We start from the raw sequence: 18,901 nt of genomic DNA, 5'->3' as shown, positions 1-18,901 counted from the left end.
TCATGGCAAGTCACAATATGAATGCTAAACCAAAGTTGTTGAGTATTATATCAAAGTTGTTGAAACTATACAAAAATTGTTGAGCACTATTTTAGATACCCCAGGTCTGTTTCTTAGAAGTAAGATGTTCTGTGGGAAAAGAAAAACTGACAAAATATTTTTTCCATTTATGAAAGCATCCATGTGTTACCTTGTATTAAGTAGGACAGAGGTTCCCCAACCTTTCGGACCTCAGGGACCACCAAATTCATAATTTTAAATTCCGCAGACCACTAATATGATCTGCCTAATGACTGACTGGGTGGTTGTGGTTAGGTCGTCTTGTGACTGAGTGGGCGTGGCCAACTCAATGTCATTCACAGCAAGGGGCACCTTGCCAGCCTTTACTTATCCCTCCCCTCCCAGCCCTTCCTCACCTCCCCATCCAGGCTCCTTGGGCCCCAATAGGAAGCAGTTGTTGGAGCTAAGCAGCCACCACGAGAAAGAGTTGGCAAAACAGCTCAGTTCAAATTGGATCTGACAGAGAAGGAGGCTCAGCAGAAGCAGCTCACTGAGGACTAGGAACATAGGCTTTCCAAGCAAAGGGAAGACCTGCAGAAGGGCAAGGCCAGGTACCGGCACCTGGAGGTTCAGTGGTCAGCCAGTTCCAGGCCATGATGCAATCCCACTGGAACAAGGCCCTCTGGCTGTTCGCCACCCATGGCACTTCCCTCCAGCCTTCATCCAAAGCCCCACACCAGGAGGCTGAAGCAGACCCCAAGATGGAATTTCTCCCCCCCCCCCCGACCCACACAAAAAGATCCTGAAGGGGGAGACTCTCTGCAGCAACCCAAACGTTCATTGCATGTATCCGTCCCAGGTGCCATACCTTGAGGGCTCCCGATTTAGTGCAATATAAAAAATGCAAATAATTTTTCTGCGGACCACCAAACTTTTCTCATGGACCACCAGTTGGTCACCGCTGAAGTAGGATGTTTTAACATAATAGTATTATGTTAAATTATAAGTATTATAAAGTATCATAATATGGAAATGGTGTTTCTTAGAGTTTAAAACTGAAAGTTTTAGTGGAACAGATAGATGAAAACTTTAAACTAACAGGGCATTTAATCGATTTGTAGAATTTATTATCCCAGTATATTGCACTAAATTTTCTAAATTGTTTCGGAAATTCCCATTAACATTTGTGGTTGATTAATAAAGGGTGGATATAAACCTATACTTAAAAGTTTTTACCTGGATGTTAAACCTGTCCAGAAAAAAAATATCATGTTTGAGTTAGAAAAGAAATATGGAATGGTCAATACATTCAGCTTTCTAAAACATCTATTTATTTAAAACATGTATTTGTTACTTTCAACCACAGTTCTTAGACCTGCCTAAATCATAACATAAAAATAAAGTTCAAGCAATAGAACAACAGGAAATTAAATACCATTGTAAAAAGATCATTACAGTAAAAGTCATAAAGAAATAAATTAAATTTTCTCTGGTATTTAAATCTAAAATCAAGCTATACCAGACCAATCTCTTGAAAACTTTTGTAGAGTTGGATTTTGCAAGAAAATAAATTGGGCCAATATTTGCATTAGTTAAAATTATGTATTTAATTTCCAATAAAGGAAAATACTTGTAGCTCAGGGTTGAAATGAGGAATCCTTGGTGTTCTCTGAGCTTGGTTATTTTCTTACAGACATTTCATTATCCTAACTAGGTAACATAATCAATACAAGTAAGGAGAGGGTTCTGCTGTCAGTTTACATTCTAGTGGCTTTCCTTATCAGTGTTGGTGGGGGTGATCTTAGGGTGATCTTTAGTTGGGCTGTTTACTGTTTATTGACTGTTTACTGTTGGCTTCTTTGACAGTTCCTTGATTGGGGTATTGTTTACTTGATTTACTTGAAATCATGTTTTCATTTGATGACACAACGCTGTTCACATTCATAGATCTGGACTTATCCAAAGAATCTATGATCATATATGTAAATATTAGATCTCATAAACCTCTGCCTAACCACATACTTCCAACTTGATGGATAAAATTATCAATAAGTTAAAAATATACCTATGGGATCACCGTATTCGGAACTTATAGCAGAGATCATTATGCAACATCTAGAAGCCATACCACTTCCATAAATACAACCCAAAATATGAATCAGATATGCATAGGACACCTTTGCTATAATAAAAAAGGATCAATTAGAGAACATCCATAGAACCATCAACATCTTCAGTTTACTAGAGAAGAATAAAACAGCTTGCCATCCTTCCTGAAAATCCTAATTAAATGAATAAACTGCCATACATCAAAAATATCTTAGAAACCACCAACAGATTATTACAATTACATGAAATCAGAGTAGCACACAAGCCAGCTAAAACTCTTCAAAATATTCTAAGTAAACCAAAAGACCCAGTAACTCCAGAAGGAAAAAACAGGAATCATCTACAACATACAGTGTAATGACTACAACAGCCATTATATAGGAAAAACAGGCAGAAGACTGGCAGAATGTGTCTATGAATGCCATGTAAGAAGACATGAAAATTCTTTAATTTCACAACATATGGACAGACTTAACCATAGTTTCAATTGGGAAATTGTGACCATCCCAGATCAAGCCAAATCCAAAAATGCTAGGGAATTTCTAGAAGCCTGACACTCCAACAAATTAGCCACCAATAGGGTGCATAAAAATCAATGATTTTTTTAAAAAATCAGATTTAAAAAAATGTAAATCATTTTTTAAAATTTTTATTAAATTTATTTTAATAAAATGCTTTTGGATTAAAAATCAATCTATTTTCTATTTAAGTTTTCTATTTAAGATATATTAAAATTTAGTTTTTTTCAGCAAGAAATGTAGCATGAGACTGTATATTCTGCAATATTTACATTTTTGTTAAACTCAATGAATCCAAGCTCTGCAAGCTAAATAGGAAACATTTTTAAAAACAATAATAATAATAAACTAACTACCAGCAAGAATGAATCCTTACATTTAAAGAGCACCTGTCATTTCAGATCCATCATGGCAGTGCCCGTTAGCGGGTATCCACCCACTGCTGCCCGCCACATCCGTCACCTTGTGTCACTGCTGTAGCACCAGCCATCCCATTAAAGTGAATGGGACTGTCGATCAGTCAACAGCGGGTCAGAGGAGGAGCCGCTGCAGGACAGAGATGATAGTTGCTCTTTAAAAATTATGATTTAAATCAACTCGAGCCTTTTTACTAGTGATTTAAATCATGATTTAAAATTGACTTGATTTAAATCAAATCCACCCTGGCTACCAGTGCAAGTAGATATAAACAATATTTATATACAATACAGGAAAAAACATTCCAAAAAGGAAACAAAAACATCAAAGCACCTAGATATGTGTAATTTAACTCCAAGATTAACCTTAGACCAACAATCAAGTAAACAATACCCCAATAAAGGAACTACCAAACAAGCCAAGAGTAAACAGCCCAACCAAAGAACCTCGAAGACAGAGCAACCTACTAGAATATAAACTGAGAGCAAACCTCTCTCCTTACTAGCACTGATGATGTTATCTAATTTGGGTAATGAAACATCTGCAAGAAAACAAGCAAGCTCAGAACACCAAGGACCAAACTGCAGACAGGCAGTAACTTCAAATGCAAATGGAACTTCTTAATTTTGAAACACCTTTTTTTTAAAAAAAATATATTTTTAAAGTAAGTAATTGTAAACCGACTTATAAATGGAATGTTTGAATTAGATTCATACCAGTCAATGCTTGCTATGAGCATTCTGAGTTATAATGTATGTTTTCTTACTCATCACTTTTCTCTATCTGGCTAGCAAAAACACAAGGAATAGAGCTTCATTATTCAAATTTATAAAAGATCCAACTTTGCAGACTTTTCCTTTTTGTCATATATTTTATACATTGAAGAGTTTTTATATATTTCATATACAGAGTAAGCATAAGTATATTCTTCATAATTATCCAATCAGATAGAAGACTGTTCCTGCACAGTTACTGTGATGCATATCTCCAGTATAACATTTATGTTCAATGTTTTCTTTGAGAATTTATTGCAAAGTTATAGCATTTCCTTTACTTTTAGTCTAAAAACAATGTGGTAAAACTAATTCAGTGGACATAGGATGACATCTAGTCCTAAAGCAGTCACCAAGTCCAAGGTAAAAGCGCAGTATTTCAAAATGGCAATGTATGGTCTATTCTACAGTGGGTTAAAGTTGAACATCTATTTGAATATCAGTCTTGCAATCACTAGTCTTCTCTTAACTACATAACAAAATCTGAAATCAATTTCTTATTTTTAGGACTTGAAAAATAAAAAAGGAAGGACCTACAAGGCATAATCTTATGCAATCCCATACCCAAATAAGTATGAAAAAGTTTACATTCTTAAGACTACAAGTCATTAAAAAAATAATGAATTAATGACTATCATGGATTTAATAAAACTTGTCAGCTTCCAAGCTTAATTTACCTAATATTTTGGGCATACATTTTAAGTAGAACTAGAACAGTGATGGTGAACTTATGGCACGCCTGCCACAGGTGGCACGCAGATCCATTTTTGCTGGCACGTGAGCTGTTGCCCAAAGTCAGCTCCATCACGCATGCGCACACACCTCCTGCTGGACAGCTGATTTTTGGGTCTGCCCTGCATGTGGGAGATGTGCGTGCGTGCCCATGCTGCCCATCCCCCCCCCGGCATCTTCACGCAGCCTGTTTTGGATGACAGATAAGTACAGGGCCTGTGCAGAGGCTCTGGGAGGGCGAAAAACAGGCCTACCGGAAGTCTGGAAAGAGGCTGTTTGCGGTCTCTGGAGGGCCTCTAAGGGAGGCCACTTTTGCCCTCCCGGAGGCTCCAAGAATGCCTCTGGAGTCTGTAGAGGGCGAAAAACAAATCTCCTGGAAGTCCAGAAACTGACCGTTTCCAGCCTCCGGAGGGCAAAAAATGGGCTTACTGGCTGTTTCTGGCCTCTGGAGGTTTCCGGGAGGCCTGCTAAGCCCAAAATGGAGCGTGGGGGAGTTTGAGGAGGTTGCATGTGCCTGTACGGGGCTGGCAGCATGGGGGTTGCGCATGCGCAGTCACAGTGTGCGTGGGGGGCGTTGCATTATGGGTGTAGGCACGCACGCTTTTGGCACTCGAGAAAAAAAAGGTTAGCTATCACTGCACTATAACTTTGTGTTAATGGCAGTAGCACCTAGACTTCTATACCGCTTCACAGTGCTTTACAGCAGGGGTCACCAACCTTTCGGACCTCAGGGACTACTAAATTCATAATTTTAAATCCCGCAGACCACTAATATGATTTTTTAAAAAAGATAAATAGCATTTAATGCAATATAAAAATGCAAATAATTTTTCTGCGGACCACCAAAATTTTCTCACGGATCACCAATGGTCCATGGACCACCAGTTGGTGACTACTCCTTTACAACCCTCTCTAAGCAGTTTACAGAGTCAGCATATTGCTCCCAACAATTTGGGCCCTCATCTTACTGACCTCAGAAGGATGGGAGGTTGGGAGTCAACCTTGAACTGGCAGCCGGCAGTCAGCAGAAGTATCCAGCAGTACTGCATTCTAACTACTGGGCCATCATGGCTCTTAATAATAGATTTTATCTTGGAAAATAATGTTAATTAAAACATTTTCTAATGTACTTAACAGCAGTGTATGTATATCTATGTGTATGTATGTGTGTGTGTATATGTATGTACTGTATGTATCTATGTATCTATATGTACGTATATGTGTGTATATACACATACACAAAATATAATAAAGTGCTGTTAATTGAGGTATGTACATGTGTATGTACATACATGCATGCATGACTACATACATAGTATATACCGGTACATATAATCAAAAATAGTTCAATTCTTTTAAAGGAGAAGTGTACATAAGATTGTAAATTATGCTCCTGAGGAAACATTTTTAACAAGAATTCAAGTAAAAGGAAAGGTTCCTAGAAATATATAGTATAGAAAGTCACTTTTTTCCAAGATGATTTTTAATCAGCTGTCCCACCAGCTTCTGTGGTCTTGTCTGATACTCCTTCAAAACATCATGAGGTGTAGAGATCTGATCGCCTTCAAGTCGGTTCAGCAATGTTACACATACTACAGCACCTTAACATTTACAAAACAATATCAATGTTATTTTCTCCTCAAAATTATTGAAAAATAGTAATTTAATAATATATAAAATAATCATCATCACCCACATTTACTGTGAAAAAATGTTACTTTATTTTGAATTAAAATTTTATTTTATTACTTTCTATTGGGGAGAAACCACTTAAGGAATATGAAATTCATTTGACAATAGGGATAAGAATAAGCCATAGTACGTTAGCAGGTCTTGTGACAGAACATGGGAAGCTGGAAAGCAATACTAAATCAGATTATCTTCCCTGGCACTGGTCATCTCCTATCTTGAGATACCAGTATTACCATTATTCGATTACTTCTACTTAAATTAAAAATTCTTCAGTATGTTAAAATTAAAGCTAGTGGATTAAATAACATTATATACATACCTTTGAGGCCACTAAGATTGCACATAGCTGCAAAAACAGAAGATTCCATCTCAATATTTCTTACTCCAGTCTTGTGAGCTTCCTTCAAATATTGCAATTTCTCTTCTTCAGTATATGTGCAGATGGCACCATCAAGGCGAGCTTGACCTACAAATGCACGACATGTCATTAAAATTTTAAAAGTATACATCTCTGCAGTAAGAACCTGGATAAGTGACTACAGGTCCACTAAAGATTCACCTGGAAAAGGGGGCATAAATTGCAAAGGGAAACAGGTGAGATCAAGATAATAAATGTACCTGGAATGATTTAGCCAGGAAGATTGAAGTTGGAGATATGATTTGTATATATATTATGAACAGATATCTATGTATTCTAGTGACTTTTAAGTTACAGTAAATCTAAACAAAGCATATTTGGTAGTTCTGGAAAGCTATTTTTTGTTCACACATTCACATTAAGTCGCAATTTCTGCCCTTTTCCTGAATAATTTTACACTTGGTTTTCTCTGGATTTATTCTTTAACCCACGATTTATTTTTTGACTTAGCTTTCTGTGCTACTTTTAGACCAATGAACATAATAAAGAGCTCCTTGCTGACTTCTGCATTCACAAAACTTCTTTCCTTCCTCCCCCTCCTCCCTCCCTCATGCATTTTCTATTTTTTCCTGCTTTTCTGCTTCAATCAGATGCTGTCACAATAATTAGTGCTTAATCTCCAATGGAAGAAGGAAAGTTGGGAAAATTTCTCTAATGCGTTATACTGTTCAATTTGGGTGGTTTGGATTGTATAACTGAACTATAATTCATATCATGACCTCACATGATCTTAAAATACCTTAATAATTATTAGTTTGGTGCAGGTCACAATGTGGTACATGATACATGCCTATAGTTCAAATGTTGAACTTGTGTCATCCATGCAATTAAGAAAAGAAGTCATTTTAAATTCAAGCAATGCACTGTCTTACCTATCGTCAAAATAGAAAATTAAAAATAACGAATGTTTAAATAGGTTAAAAAAGGATCACCTGATCAGAACCAACGTAAACAACTTTTGGACTTTAGAATACAGTTGGATGAAATTCCAAAATAAAAAAAAAAAAAATTAGGTAGGCTCCAAGTCTTTTTCCATTTTTTATGCAAAAGCATTCAATTACATCTGGAGTTTACCTATGCATTTTTCTTCATGCTTGTTTATTTCTTATTTAATGTTAAGAAAGGCATGTTTTACTTCATCATCTGCTTATTCAAATTGAAATTTTGTTTGCTATGTACAAGGTAGTATTCAACGAGTGTTACCTTCATAGAAATCCAGAGTGCACAATGTGTTTCCAATAACTGTGTTGAATTGATCCAGTTCCTTAGCACACTGCATAAGATCTTCAGCTAATTTTTCATCTAAGTATGTACTGCGAATGACAGACTTCCCCAAAATAATCTGTTCGAACTGTGGCTTGAAGGTAGCATCTACAGCTTGCTTTGTGATCACCACGGAGCCTGGTGTCAAACCTACATTATAAATATAATTTGTATTTGATGATAATATAAATCAATCACATGTTTACTTTAAAGAAATAACAATAAAAATACCTATTCCACCAGATGTGCCAATACGAATAATGGTTACATTGCAGCATTTGGCATGATACAGCAGCTTGATGAGTTCATGCAACATGATAGCAATTGAAGGGATCCCCATTCCATGCTGAAATTTAAAAATGAATATTTTTAAATTTTTATTTTAAATTTTTATTTTTAAATATAAGAATACTATGAATATTTATTTATCATTTCATATGTTCTGTTTATGTATGGATGAGTATGCATATTTACAGAGGAGTAAATATATTTATCCTGAACCTCGTAACAAAGCACTCTAGTCAGTATTGTAAAGCAGGGTTCTCAGCCTTCTCATCTGACATTGGCTGAAGGGCTTGCAAGCTGAGTGGCTTTGGGTTTACCTGAAAGGTGTGCTAGATTTGAACTTTTTGACAAGTGATTTGATGGACATAGCCACTCACCGGCTTGGATATCCTTGCTTTTCCTGTTCTCATAATATAGGGCAGCGGCCCCCAACCTTTTGGGCACCAGGGACTAGTTCCATGGAGAAAGGGTTTTCTGTGGACTGGAAGAAGTGCGGTTTCGTGTGCTGTCTGCATACTGCGGATGGAGTTCACTTGTTTGTGCAGCCCAGTTTCTGGCATGCTGTAGGCCGGTGCCAGTCCATGGACCAGGGGTTAGGGACCCCTGGTATATGGTGTCCTGCTTGACCAGGAGGTTGGACTAAAAGACCTCTTGGGTCCCTTCCAACTCTATGTTTTTCTGAAACCAACATTGGATAGAACACTGTTTGCCTCTCCCAGACATCAACCAGTTCTTTTATCTCTGTTCCTTCTTTTATCTATTTCTTGGAACATAATTTATCTCCAAACCGTATCAACATTTCAATGGATTAGTTAAAAAACTTGTCTGCAATCCAAAAATTTTTCTTTTTCTGTAATTATATTGTGTCCAAAAATATCTATATTTTTGCATGTTCTATTCATTCATTTATTTTCAACAGCATTTTCTACTCTCAGAAAAAAAAAGGCAGAGACTTTCAATTTTCAGGCCTTCCTTCGGGGTATATAGTCATTGTACATATTCGTTGTTAGACATATTAGTGACTGATTATTAAGTTGAAAATATTAAACTCATTTAAAAATAGACTCTTTTTAAAAAGTTAATGCCCTCACTCAAGGAAGAATGTTGGAGAATGTAAAAGCTTACATATACATATAAAGCTTACATAGAATGTTATATGAAACATTCTAATTAGCCCAAATAAAAGTAAATGTTTAAAGTCACAGACTTATGTATCTTTTTTCATATATTTTTCCATATATATTTTGTTTTTAAAATATATACTATACTATACTTACGCTGACTGACAGTACAGGTCCCGCTTTGTACATTGCATACCGATCTGTTCCAGCACATATATTGGGATAGTCATAACCAGGATTACCAATACCCAGCAGTTCAGCAATGTAGGTAATAAAAGTTTTCATCCGTGAAGGACTTCCTCCAACACATACAAACTAAGCAGAATTAAATAAATAAAATGCATTCTTAGAAAAATGTACCCTTTCAATGTGCATTAATATTAAAAATGATGGTTTCGACAACTACTTGAACTAAAATGATTTCTAGATGTTGCCCCACTATGCAGCATTATTAATGTGTTCAAATCCTTCCTTTATTAATCTTATAACTCAAGGTGGCAATATTCCTTCATTCCCTTAATTTCCTCACAACAGCTTGTGAAGTAAGTTGGGCTAAGAGAGAGTGATAGGTCCCAAATCACCCAGCGAGTTTTCATACCTAAGCTAAATTTTTGATCTTCCCATTAGGAGATGCCTTCCAATGTTTTAAACCTTTAAAGTGGTATTTAGTCATTTTTTTTAGATTCTAGAACATGTGTCCTCAAACTACAGCCCATGGGCTGCATGCGGCCCACCGAAGCCATTAATTGGGATCACGAGGCTGCCCTGCCCACATTGCCCCCCATCCTCCAGTGGAGTGCAGGACTTAACTTCATGAGCCCCACAGGCTGGAACTGAAAGGTAAGGCCAACAATTTTTGCCTGCAGAATGCTGCTGAGGTGGGGGAGATAAAAAAAGGGGCACATAGACACCCCAGAAAGCAAAAAAACGGGCAAAAACAGCCCATTTTTTGGCCAAAAAATTGGCCATTTTTGGCCTGCAGAATACTGCTGGAGATGGGGGAGGTAAAAAATGGGGTGCACAGATGCCACAGGAGGCAAAAAACGGGTGAAAACGGCCCTTTTTGGGCCAAAAATCAGCCTGTTTTTGGCCTGGAGAATGCTGCTGGAGGTGGGAGGTGAAAAATAGGGTGCACAGATGCCTCGGGAGGCAAAAAAATGGGCAAAAACTTCCTGTTTTTCACCTCTCTGTTTAAAACGTTTGAGGACCCCACCTCCAGCAGCATTCTGCAGGCCAAAAACAGGACATTTTTTTTGGCCAAAAAAAGGGCCGTTTTCATCTGTTCTTTGCCTCCTGTGGCATCTGTGCGCCCCATTTCACCTCCCCCACCTCTAGCAGCATTCTGTAGGCAAAAATTGTTGGCCTTACCTTTTAGTTCCAGCCTGCGGGGCTCATGAAGGCAAGTCCTGTGCTTGGCTGGAGGATGGGCAGGTCGATGTGGGCGGGGCAGCCTCATGGTCCTGCACAGGCTGGATTAATGGCTTCGGTGGGATACATGCAGCCCAAGGGCCATAGTTTAAGGACCCATGCCTTAGGAGGTCTAGAAACAGGCACAGGTTCACACAGCAGCAGCACCTCAGCTCACATATAGCTTGCCCTAGGTCTCCCAAGGCGTCGTGCACCCACTGAAGCATCCTTGCTGTGCTTCTGACCTCTTAATGGTCGCTGCAGTCTTTGGGTGACTGATCAGTCACTTTTCTTCCACAAGCAGCCATTATGCCGCATGGCCTTCCTACACAGTGGAAGCCATGTGGCTCCATCCTGGAATTAAGCACCAAATTTGGGAGCTGTAATTTATTGCATATGAATTCATATTCACTGTGTATGAAGCCTGTACAGTGCAGCAGCTGCTTCCAGAAGATCTATAATAAAAGGTAAGTCTGATTGATAATGGGCAACAGGAAGGAGAGAGTGTGACACAATAGAATGGGAATCAGCCTAAGGGCTGTGGGGAGCTAGTGGGAATATGATGTGGGGGAGATAGGTGCAGTATCTCTGTGGTCAGTCATAAGGGTGGATTAATTGCCAAACATCCAAATGTTGTTCATGTGATCCCAGGAATACTGCAGCAACTCTGCAGCAACTTATACGGCTCTGCGCATGCACAAGATGGCGCTGCGCTGAAGATTGAGCTCCGGCGCTTAATTGGCTCCCCGTGGATGGCGAGGCCTGGGCCGTCCGCCTAGCTGCCTGCCTTTCCCGGTCTGGAGGATCATCTTTTGGGCAGCCGTGGGAGAGGTCTTTGGACCTTTTAGCACCCGTGGCTGCTGAGAACGGGACCGGGAAGGCGAGCGGTGGATGGCGGCGGCCATGTTCTTCAGGCCCGGAGGTGGGGTGATGAGTCAGCTTTTTCCGGCCGGTCGTTTCGGCCGATTTTCGGCCTGGTCTTCGGTTTGCTCCTTCATTCTTTTTGCTACGTTTTGGTCGACCTGGATTGTAGTGGGGATGTTTTCATTTGTTCCACCTGTTCCATCTGCCACGATGTCTTCACCCGTTCCACCTGTCACGATGTCTTGGCTTTTCCGGCTTTTTTCCCTGCTGCCATATTCAATCTTGGCGTCCTTCACAGCCTCCGGCCTCTCGGAGAGGTTCAACCCTTTGGATAGGCCTGGCCTCTTGGAGGGAGAGGTTTGGAGAGAACTGGCCCCCAGAATGGTTAGGATTTATGAGGGGGGTGATGGAGATGGAGGTGACCCCCTGGACAATATCTTCTGGTCATGTCTGGATGCGGATGTTGGAGGACTGCGGGGAGGCAACGGAGACATTCCCGATTTGTCCCCATCTAGTCATCCCATGACTGTTGCAGTACCATCTATGTCCCTTCCCGGCCTTTTGGGATCTTTATGGCTGTTGTTGGTCCTGTTTGGACTAATTTGGGACTACGTGGGAGACTTGTTTGGGGACAGAGGAGGACTTAGTTCGCGACCGAAGCACCCCCACCCCCTGTTCCATGATGTTTGGACGAGGATTGGACAGATTACCATCTAGACTGTCCTCTTGTTTTCCATTCTATACCCGTCCTCATTCTGGATTATCATCATATTTTAACATCTCAGCCATTCGGAGATGGAGCCTTTTATCGCCGATTTTTACTTTTCTAGCTGTTATCTTCAGTCATTATGCGCTATTCGTCTTGTGAACTCTTGTGCCTGCGAGGTGCCCCCGCCTCGCAGGAATGGCCCGCTTCGTTACCAAGGGCCGGCCTCAATGACGGGTCTTGGGACCCACAGAGGTGGCATGCGAAGAGGAGGAGCCTTTGGGGTTTTTTAGATAGGGCATTTTTAAGGGGTGGGAGGGTTAGGACGGGTGCTGGGGGTAGCCTGTCGGGAGGGAAACCAGTTCCTGCGCGTGCTCGCGGCGGTTATTTAATGGGTTCGGAGGTTATGGGGGGGGAGTGCATTCCATTTTGTGAGGGTGGTTCTATTTGCACGGTAAGTGGGAGGGGCAGATATGGCGGAAGGGGGGGATCGTATCGGTTATTAGAGAGAGTCTAGAGCCGAGGGAGACCACTGTACCTCAGATTGCCGGGTGTGAATCCCTCTTTGTGAGGTGGGGTCATAGGTGTCAGATGGGCTTGTTTGTCGCGTACCTGGCTCCTTGCTACGTGACAGCTGCCCTGCCCGAGCTCCTGGAGGTGCTGGCTGGGGTGGCAGTGGAGACCCCCAGACTTATAGTCATGGGGGACTTCAACTTGCCATCTTCCGGCACATCATCGACAGCAGCTCGGGAGTTCATGGCTTCCATGATGGCCTTGGACCTGACCCAAGTAGTCGATGGCCCTACTCACACTGGGGGCGGCACGCTGGACTTGATTTTTATCTCTGGTCAGTGGTTGAAGGATCTGGACTTGAGGGATGTAGTCACTGAACCTTTGTCATGGTCAGATCACTCTCTCCTTCGCCTAGACTTTCTGACCGCTACTCACCGCCCCAGGGAGACGGAACCAATACGTTGGTTCCGTCCCAGGCGCCTGATGGATCCGGAGAGGTTCCAGACGGAGCTTGGGCCATTTCCTGAGGGTCTGGCCCACGGCACGGCTGAGGAACTAGTCGCGGCCTGGGAACGGGCCGCGGCTGGGGCTTTAGACCGCGTCGTGCCTTTGCGGCCTCTGACCCGGCGTAGATCCCAACCGGCTCCTTGGTTCTCCGAGGAGCTGAGGGGGATGAAACGCCGGAGAAGACGCCTAGAGAGTTCGTGGAGGTCCAGTCGTTCAGAGGCTGATCGGACACAAGTTAGGTCCTATAATAGGACCTACCTTGTGGCATTGAGGGAAGCGAGACGTTGCTACGTCTCGTCCCTCATTGCGTCGGCAGATAACCGCCCGGCCGCCCTGTTTCGGGTGACTCGTTCCCTCCTTCACCAGGGGGAGCGAGATGACCCGTTGCAGGGACGTGCTGAGGAGTTTAACGGTTATCTATACGATAAAATCGTTCAGCTTCGGGACGGTCTGGACCAAAATTGCGGGAATCCAGATGGGGCGTCTGAGGGCGGTCTTGGTGACCCTGTGGCTCCCGAGGACATGGACAGGTTGCTGGGTAGGTTGAATGCCACCACGTGTTTACTGGACCCGTCCCCCTCCTGGTTGGTACTGGCCACTCAGGAGGTGACACGAGGCTGGCTCCAGGCGATTACGGGTGCTTCCTTGTTGGAGGGAGTCTTTCCGGCCGTCTTGAAAGAGGCGGTGGGAGGCCCCTCCTCAAGAAGCCTTCCCTGGACCCGGTTGTTTTAGGTAATTATCGTCCGGTCTCCAACCTTCGCTTCGCGGCAAAGGTTGTAGAGAGTGTGGTGGCATGTCAGTTTCCCCAGCACCTGGATGAAACTGTCTATCTAGACCCGTTCCAGTCCGGTTTCCGGCCCGGATACAGCACTGAGACGGCTTTGGTCGCGTTGGTGGATGATCTCTGGAGGGCCAGGGATAGGGGTTGTTCCTCTGCCCTGGTCCTATTAGACCTCTCAGCGGCTTTTGATACCATCGACCATGGTATCCTGCTGCACCGGTTGGAGGGATTGGGAGTGGGAGGCACCGTTTATCGGTGGTTCTCCTCCTATCTCTCCGATCGGTCGCAGACAGTGTTGACAGGAGGGCAGAGGTCGGCTCCGAGGCGCCTCACTTGTGGGGTGCCGCAGGGGTCGATTCTCTCGCCCCTCCTGTTCAACATCTATATGAAGCCGCTGGGTGAGATCATCAGTGGCTTCGGTGTGAGGTACCAGCTGTACGCTGATGACACTCAGCTGTACTTTTCCACACCGGGCCACCCCAACGAAGCTATCGAAGTGCTGTCCTGGTGTCTGGAGGCCGTACGGGTCTGGATGGGGAGAAACAGGCTCAAGCTCAATCCCTCCAAGACAGAGTGGCTGTGGATGCCGGCATCCCGGTACAATCAGCTGAGTCCGCGGCTGACTGTTGGGGGTGAGTCATTGGCCCCAATGGAAAGAGTGCGCAACTTGGGCGTCCTCCTGGATGAACGGCTGTCTTTTAAAGATCATTTGACGGCCGTCTCCAGGAGAGCTTTTCACCAGGTTCGCCTGGTTCGCCAGTTGCGCCCCTTTCTAGACCGGGATACCCTATGCACGGTCACTCACGCCCTCGTGATGTCTCGTCTGGATTACTGCAATGCTCTCTACATGGGGCTCCCCTTGAAGGGCATCCGGAGCTTCAGTTAGTTCAGAATGCGGCTGCGCGGGTGATAAGAGGGAGCCCCTCGTGGCACCCATGTGACACCTCTCCTGCGCAGACTGCACTGGCTACCTGTGGCCTTCCGGGTGCGCTTCAAGGTTTTGGTAACTATCTTTAAAGCACTCCATGGCATAGGGCCGGGCTACTTACGGGACCGCCTGCTGCTACTGAATACCTCTCACCGACCCGTGCGCTCTCACAGAGAGGGACTCCTCAGGGTGCCGTCAGCCAGGCAGTGCCGTTTGGCGACACCCAGGGGAAGAGCCTTCTCTGTGGGGGCTCCCACCCTCTGGAACGATCTCCCCCCAGGACTTCGTCAACTTCCAGACCTCCGAACCTTCCGCCGCGAGCTTAAAACACATCTATTCATCTGCGCAGGACTGGACTAAATTTTAAATTTAGATTTTAATGGGTTTTATTATATATATGGTTCTTTTTAATTATTTGGCTATATCAAATAAGTTTTTTAATGGATATTTTATTCTGTATTTATATGTATCTTTTTTATTTGCCTGTGAACCGCCCTGAGTCCCTAGGGAGATAGGGCGGTATATAAATGTGAAAAAATAAAATAAATAAAATAAAATAAACTGGAATTTCAAATTGTTTTCAAGCATTCATCATAACATCAAACTGTCTCCAAGTGACCAGTTGTAATTTGAGGACTCCGTGTAATGAGGGATCCATTTTATTTGACTGCACATCATTTAAAACATCTTCCAGAGTATTTTGAAATGAGGCTAGTGGCCTCCAGGAAGAAAGTGAAAGACCCTATTAAAAAATTAAGTAATGTCTATTATTCCAAGATTAATTCAGCTAATTTAGCATAGCCATTAAAGAGATAAGAGGAGTTCCAGTTTACCAGTTACTGATGATCACACGTTGTCTTCACCTTGCTCATCTAGTGGCATGCTTATTACTTGGGGAGGAAGAACCACAGAAATAGTAGGGCTCGGACAAAGGGCCAGTCTCTGATTAAGTCATTAAACTACTGAATATGGAAACATGGTGTCTGTATATCTCTGCATTCTTGGAGAAAGTTTTCCCCCCTCTCTTTATCTCTTGGCGAGACTACTGCTTTAATAGAATGATTGGTAGGACATAAAATATGAGTAGTTGAGAATGATCAGCCTCCTCCCCTTACCACTATTTTTCTGGATCCAGGTTATTTGGTTTTTAAGTTGATTCTGCAAACTATCTCAACCCATTTCTGATATAATAGCATTAGAAAAAAAGAAAGACACTCATAGGACTTGAATGCAGAATGGAAAGGGAAAACAATTGCTTTCATTTAACTGTCTAGAGCAGGAGTAGTCAACTTTTTTATACCTACCGCCCACTTTTGTATGTCTGTTAGTAGTAAAATTTTCTAACTGTCCACCGGTTCGTGGGGAGATGCGCGAGCTATTCTGGGATGAGGCTCTTTTGTTTGCGGTCGCACTATAGCGCCATTTAGTTTCACTTACGTAACGTGAACTAACCTTATGCACGGGCGATACAAATAGTATATTTTCAGAAATTTAAATTGTCACAGGGAATTTTAGGAAAACCTAATGAAAATGTTTTTAAATAATGTAATGAACATTTTTTAAAAAGTCAATTAAATTGAAAAAAAGGAAAGTGCTTCAGTAATGGACAAAACCCCTACCACCCACCATGAAAGCTGGAACACCCACTAGTGGGCGGTATGGACCAGGTTGACTACCACTGGTCTAGAGCCATTTTCTTTCTTACCTTTACATCTCCAAATAAGGCAGGAAAATCATGAGTAGCAGTCCCAAGGGCAAAATGATATAAGATGTCATCTTTCATTTTCTTAAGGTGTGGATTAGGGACACAAACTCTGGCATCTCTATCAATAAACAGTTAAATAGATTTGTAATCTCAAATAACTATATTCAAACAAGGCTAGTATGTCTAAATTAGTATATCTCTTGAAATTTTTTATTTTACTGATATGATCATGAATACATCTTTGTATGATCAACTTCTTTATTCTAAGATAGATAGATAGATAGATAGATAGATAGATTTATTCCTTTCCATTCATTTTTGAGGTATAGTGTCTAAGCTCCGTTTAATTCTTACTCTGCACATTGCTTGTCTTCTGTCTTTTTCTTCAGAGCATCGTTAGTGGCCATTCTATTTCCTCAGATTCTGAGTGGGGAAAGAATGGAAACGGAAAGTTGCACCAAATACTACACAAATTATGCAAATAAGGAACTGGTTTCTGGAAATACACGGACTCGGTATACGTTTCGTTGCGATGCACATTTTCCCAGAAACCACATAAAATCACAGTCACAGTTAATGCAACAATTGAGTAACACAGCGGTTTCTGCGTGTCGATACCGCACGTTGCTTTCCCAGCCTGGTTTTTACCCCACGCCAGTTCCTCCTGACCGGATCGGCTTCTTTTGGGTGGGGCGCGGATCGAACAGGGCGGGAGAAAAACAGTCCTACAAGTCGGACAGACTCGGGGCTTCGTAATAGCAGGCCGATTACCCCCGCTATCAATTGGGCGGGGCGGGCGGCCGTGCGACATCATAATGGGCATCCGTGGCGGGCGCTGGGTCTCGCTCTCTTCTCTCGCGCCGCCGAAATGGCAAAAACAGAAAGCTTGGGAGGAAGTGAGGCGGGTAGAAAGGAGAGCCTTTTAGTTTCCTACAAAATGCCCCAAGGGACCCGCGACGAAGCAGCCCGCCCGGTCATCCCACCCTTTCGCTGGCCCTCTTCTCAGCATCCTTACCTGAGAAAGCCCAAAAAGAAGTGAAAGGAAAGAAGGAGGTCGCCGGCCAGCAGAGAGCAGCGGGGCAGGTGCGCGTGCGCACGCGTTTCTGAGCCTATGGAAAAGCGATGAAAGTTACAGGCGGTAGTAGGTTACAGAGCGTCTGTGATTGTGCCCTGTGTGAACTCGCTGGAAAGTGCTTTATTCAATGTCGTCGCTGATGCAACGAATATTACAACATATCTCCTTAGTCATTCTTATTCCTGACGGTCTAGGCAGGTCAATTAGGAGACGTCTGATCTTTTAACAGGCAAGCGAAAGCAAGCTGTGTAAAAAACTGTCTACTATTGACTTCACCCCATTCCTAAGAGGACTATAAGGGGCGTGCATAAGAGCACAAAAGTGCCTACCGTTCCTGTCCTATTGTTCCCTTCATTATATCAAATTAATATAGCTGATGCATATTTTATATTATATGCATATTTTATATACAACCAAAGACCTATATATATATATATATATATATATATATAAATATGTAGGTCTTTGGTTAGAAGACCAAAAGACCTCAGAAAACAAATATATATATTCTTCATGATATGTTGTTTCATTTATGACAATGTTTGTGTATACTATTGTGACAAAATGAAATAATAAAATAAATAATAATAATTTGGACCTGCTTCGTCTTTTTAAGAAAACCATTGTTCACCGTGCTGTCAGTTATTTTGGTGATGGCTTTCTGTGCCTAACCTGCCACATCATCCTCTAACTTATTATTTCTTTCTATCATAGTTGTGAAAAGGCCACATTGAGTGGAATCATATACAGCAGTACGAAAATATCAGCTTGTAGGAAGTTAGCACCCACGCCTCTCCTAGAAGAATGAAATATTTTAGAAAATATTAAAAAGGGCAGAATATTATATTTCCCTGGATGAGAAATGGAAAAACATGTTTTAAGGACAAAGCAGCTCCCTGCAGCTCCCTGCCTCCCCCCACCTTTGTCAATGGGCCAGAGGCAGAAACTCATTCTCCCCACTTTTGCCAATGGGCCATCATCTGCAACACGATAGGACCCATCTAGCAACAGAAACTCACCACATGGCACCTGGGAAGATTACATCAACCAGCAAGGCTAGCTAAGACCCCCAACCCCTGGGAGTCTG

General features: G+C 42.3%; 1 protein-coding gene across 1 annotated transcript; it reads right to left on the bottom strand.

Annotated features, from left to right (window-relative positions):
• Positions 1-1,290: 1,290 nt before the first annotated feature.
• On the bottom strand, positions 1,291-17,897 carry UPP1 (uridine phosphorylase 1). Its single transcript, XM_058180472.1, has 8 exons — positions 17,755-17,897; positions 17,094-17,162; positions 16,740-16,857; positions 9,485-9,643; positions 8,154-8,268; positions 7,863-8,072; positions 6,561-6,707; positions 1,291-6,150 (listed from the first exon to the last, which is right to left on the bottom strand). The coding sequence occupies exons 2-8, from the start codon at positions 17,144-17,146 to the stop codon at positions 6,011-6,013; spliced, it is 942 nt and encodes a 313-aa protein (XP_058036455.1). The 5' UTR covers positions 17,147-17,162; positions 17,755-17,897; the 3' UTR covers positions 1,291-6,010.
• Positions 17,898-18,901: the final 1,004 nt, after the last annotated feature.

Source organism: Ahaetulla prasina, chromosome 4 (genome assembly GCF_028640845.1).
Source record: "Ahaetulla prasina isolate Xishuangbanna chromosome 4, ASM2864084v1, whole genome shotgun sequence".
NCBI lineage: Eukaryota > Metazoa > Chordata > Lepidosauria > Squamata > Colubridae > Ahaetulla > Ahaetulla prasina.
The sequence above is the reverse complement of the archived record's forward strand: the minus strand, read 5'-3'. Positions and strand labels throughout refer to the sequence as shown.

What these genes read in the sequence shown, in the direction of transcription:
- UPP1 (XM_058180472.1), bottom strand. Translation starts at nt 17,146, where the DNA reads ATGGCCACTAACGATGCTCTGAAGAAAAAGACAGAAGACAAGCAATGT. An exon ending in GAAGACAAGCAATGTGCAGA is followed by an intron (nt 16,858 to 17,093) that starts GTAAGAATTAAA and finishes GTTTATTGATAG; the next exon opens with AGATGCCAGAGTTTGTGTCC. An exon ending in CAATCTTAGTGGCCTCAAAG is followed by an intron (nt 6,151 to 6,560) that starts GTATGTATATAA and finishes GTAAATGTTAAG; the next exon opens with GTGCTGTAGTATGTGTAACA.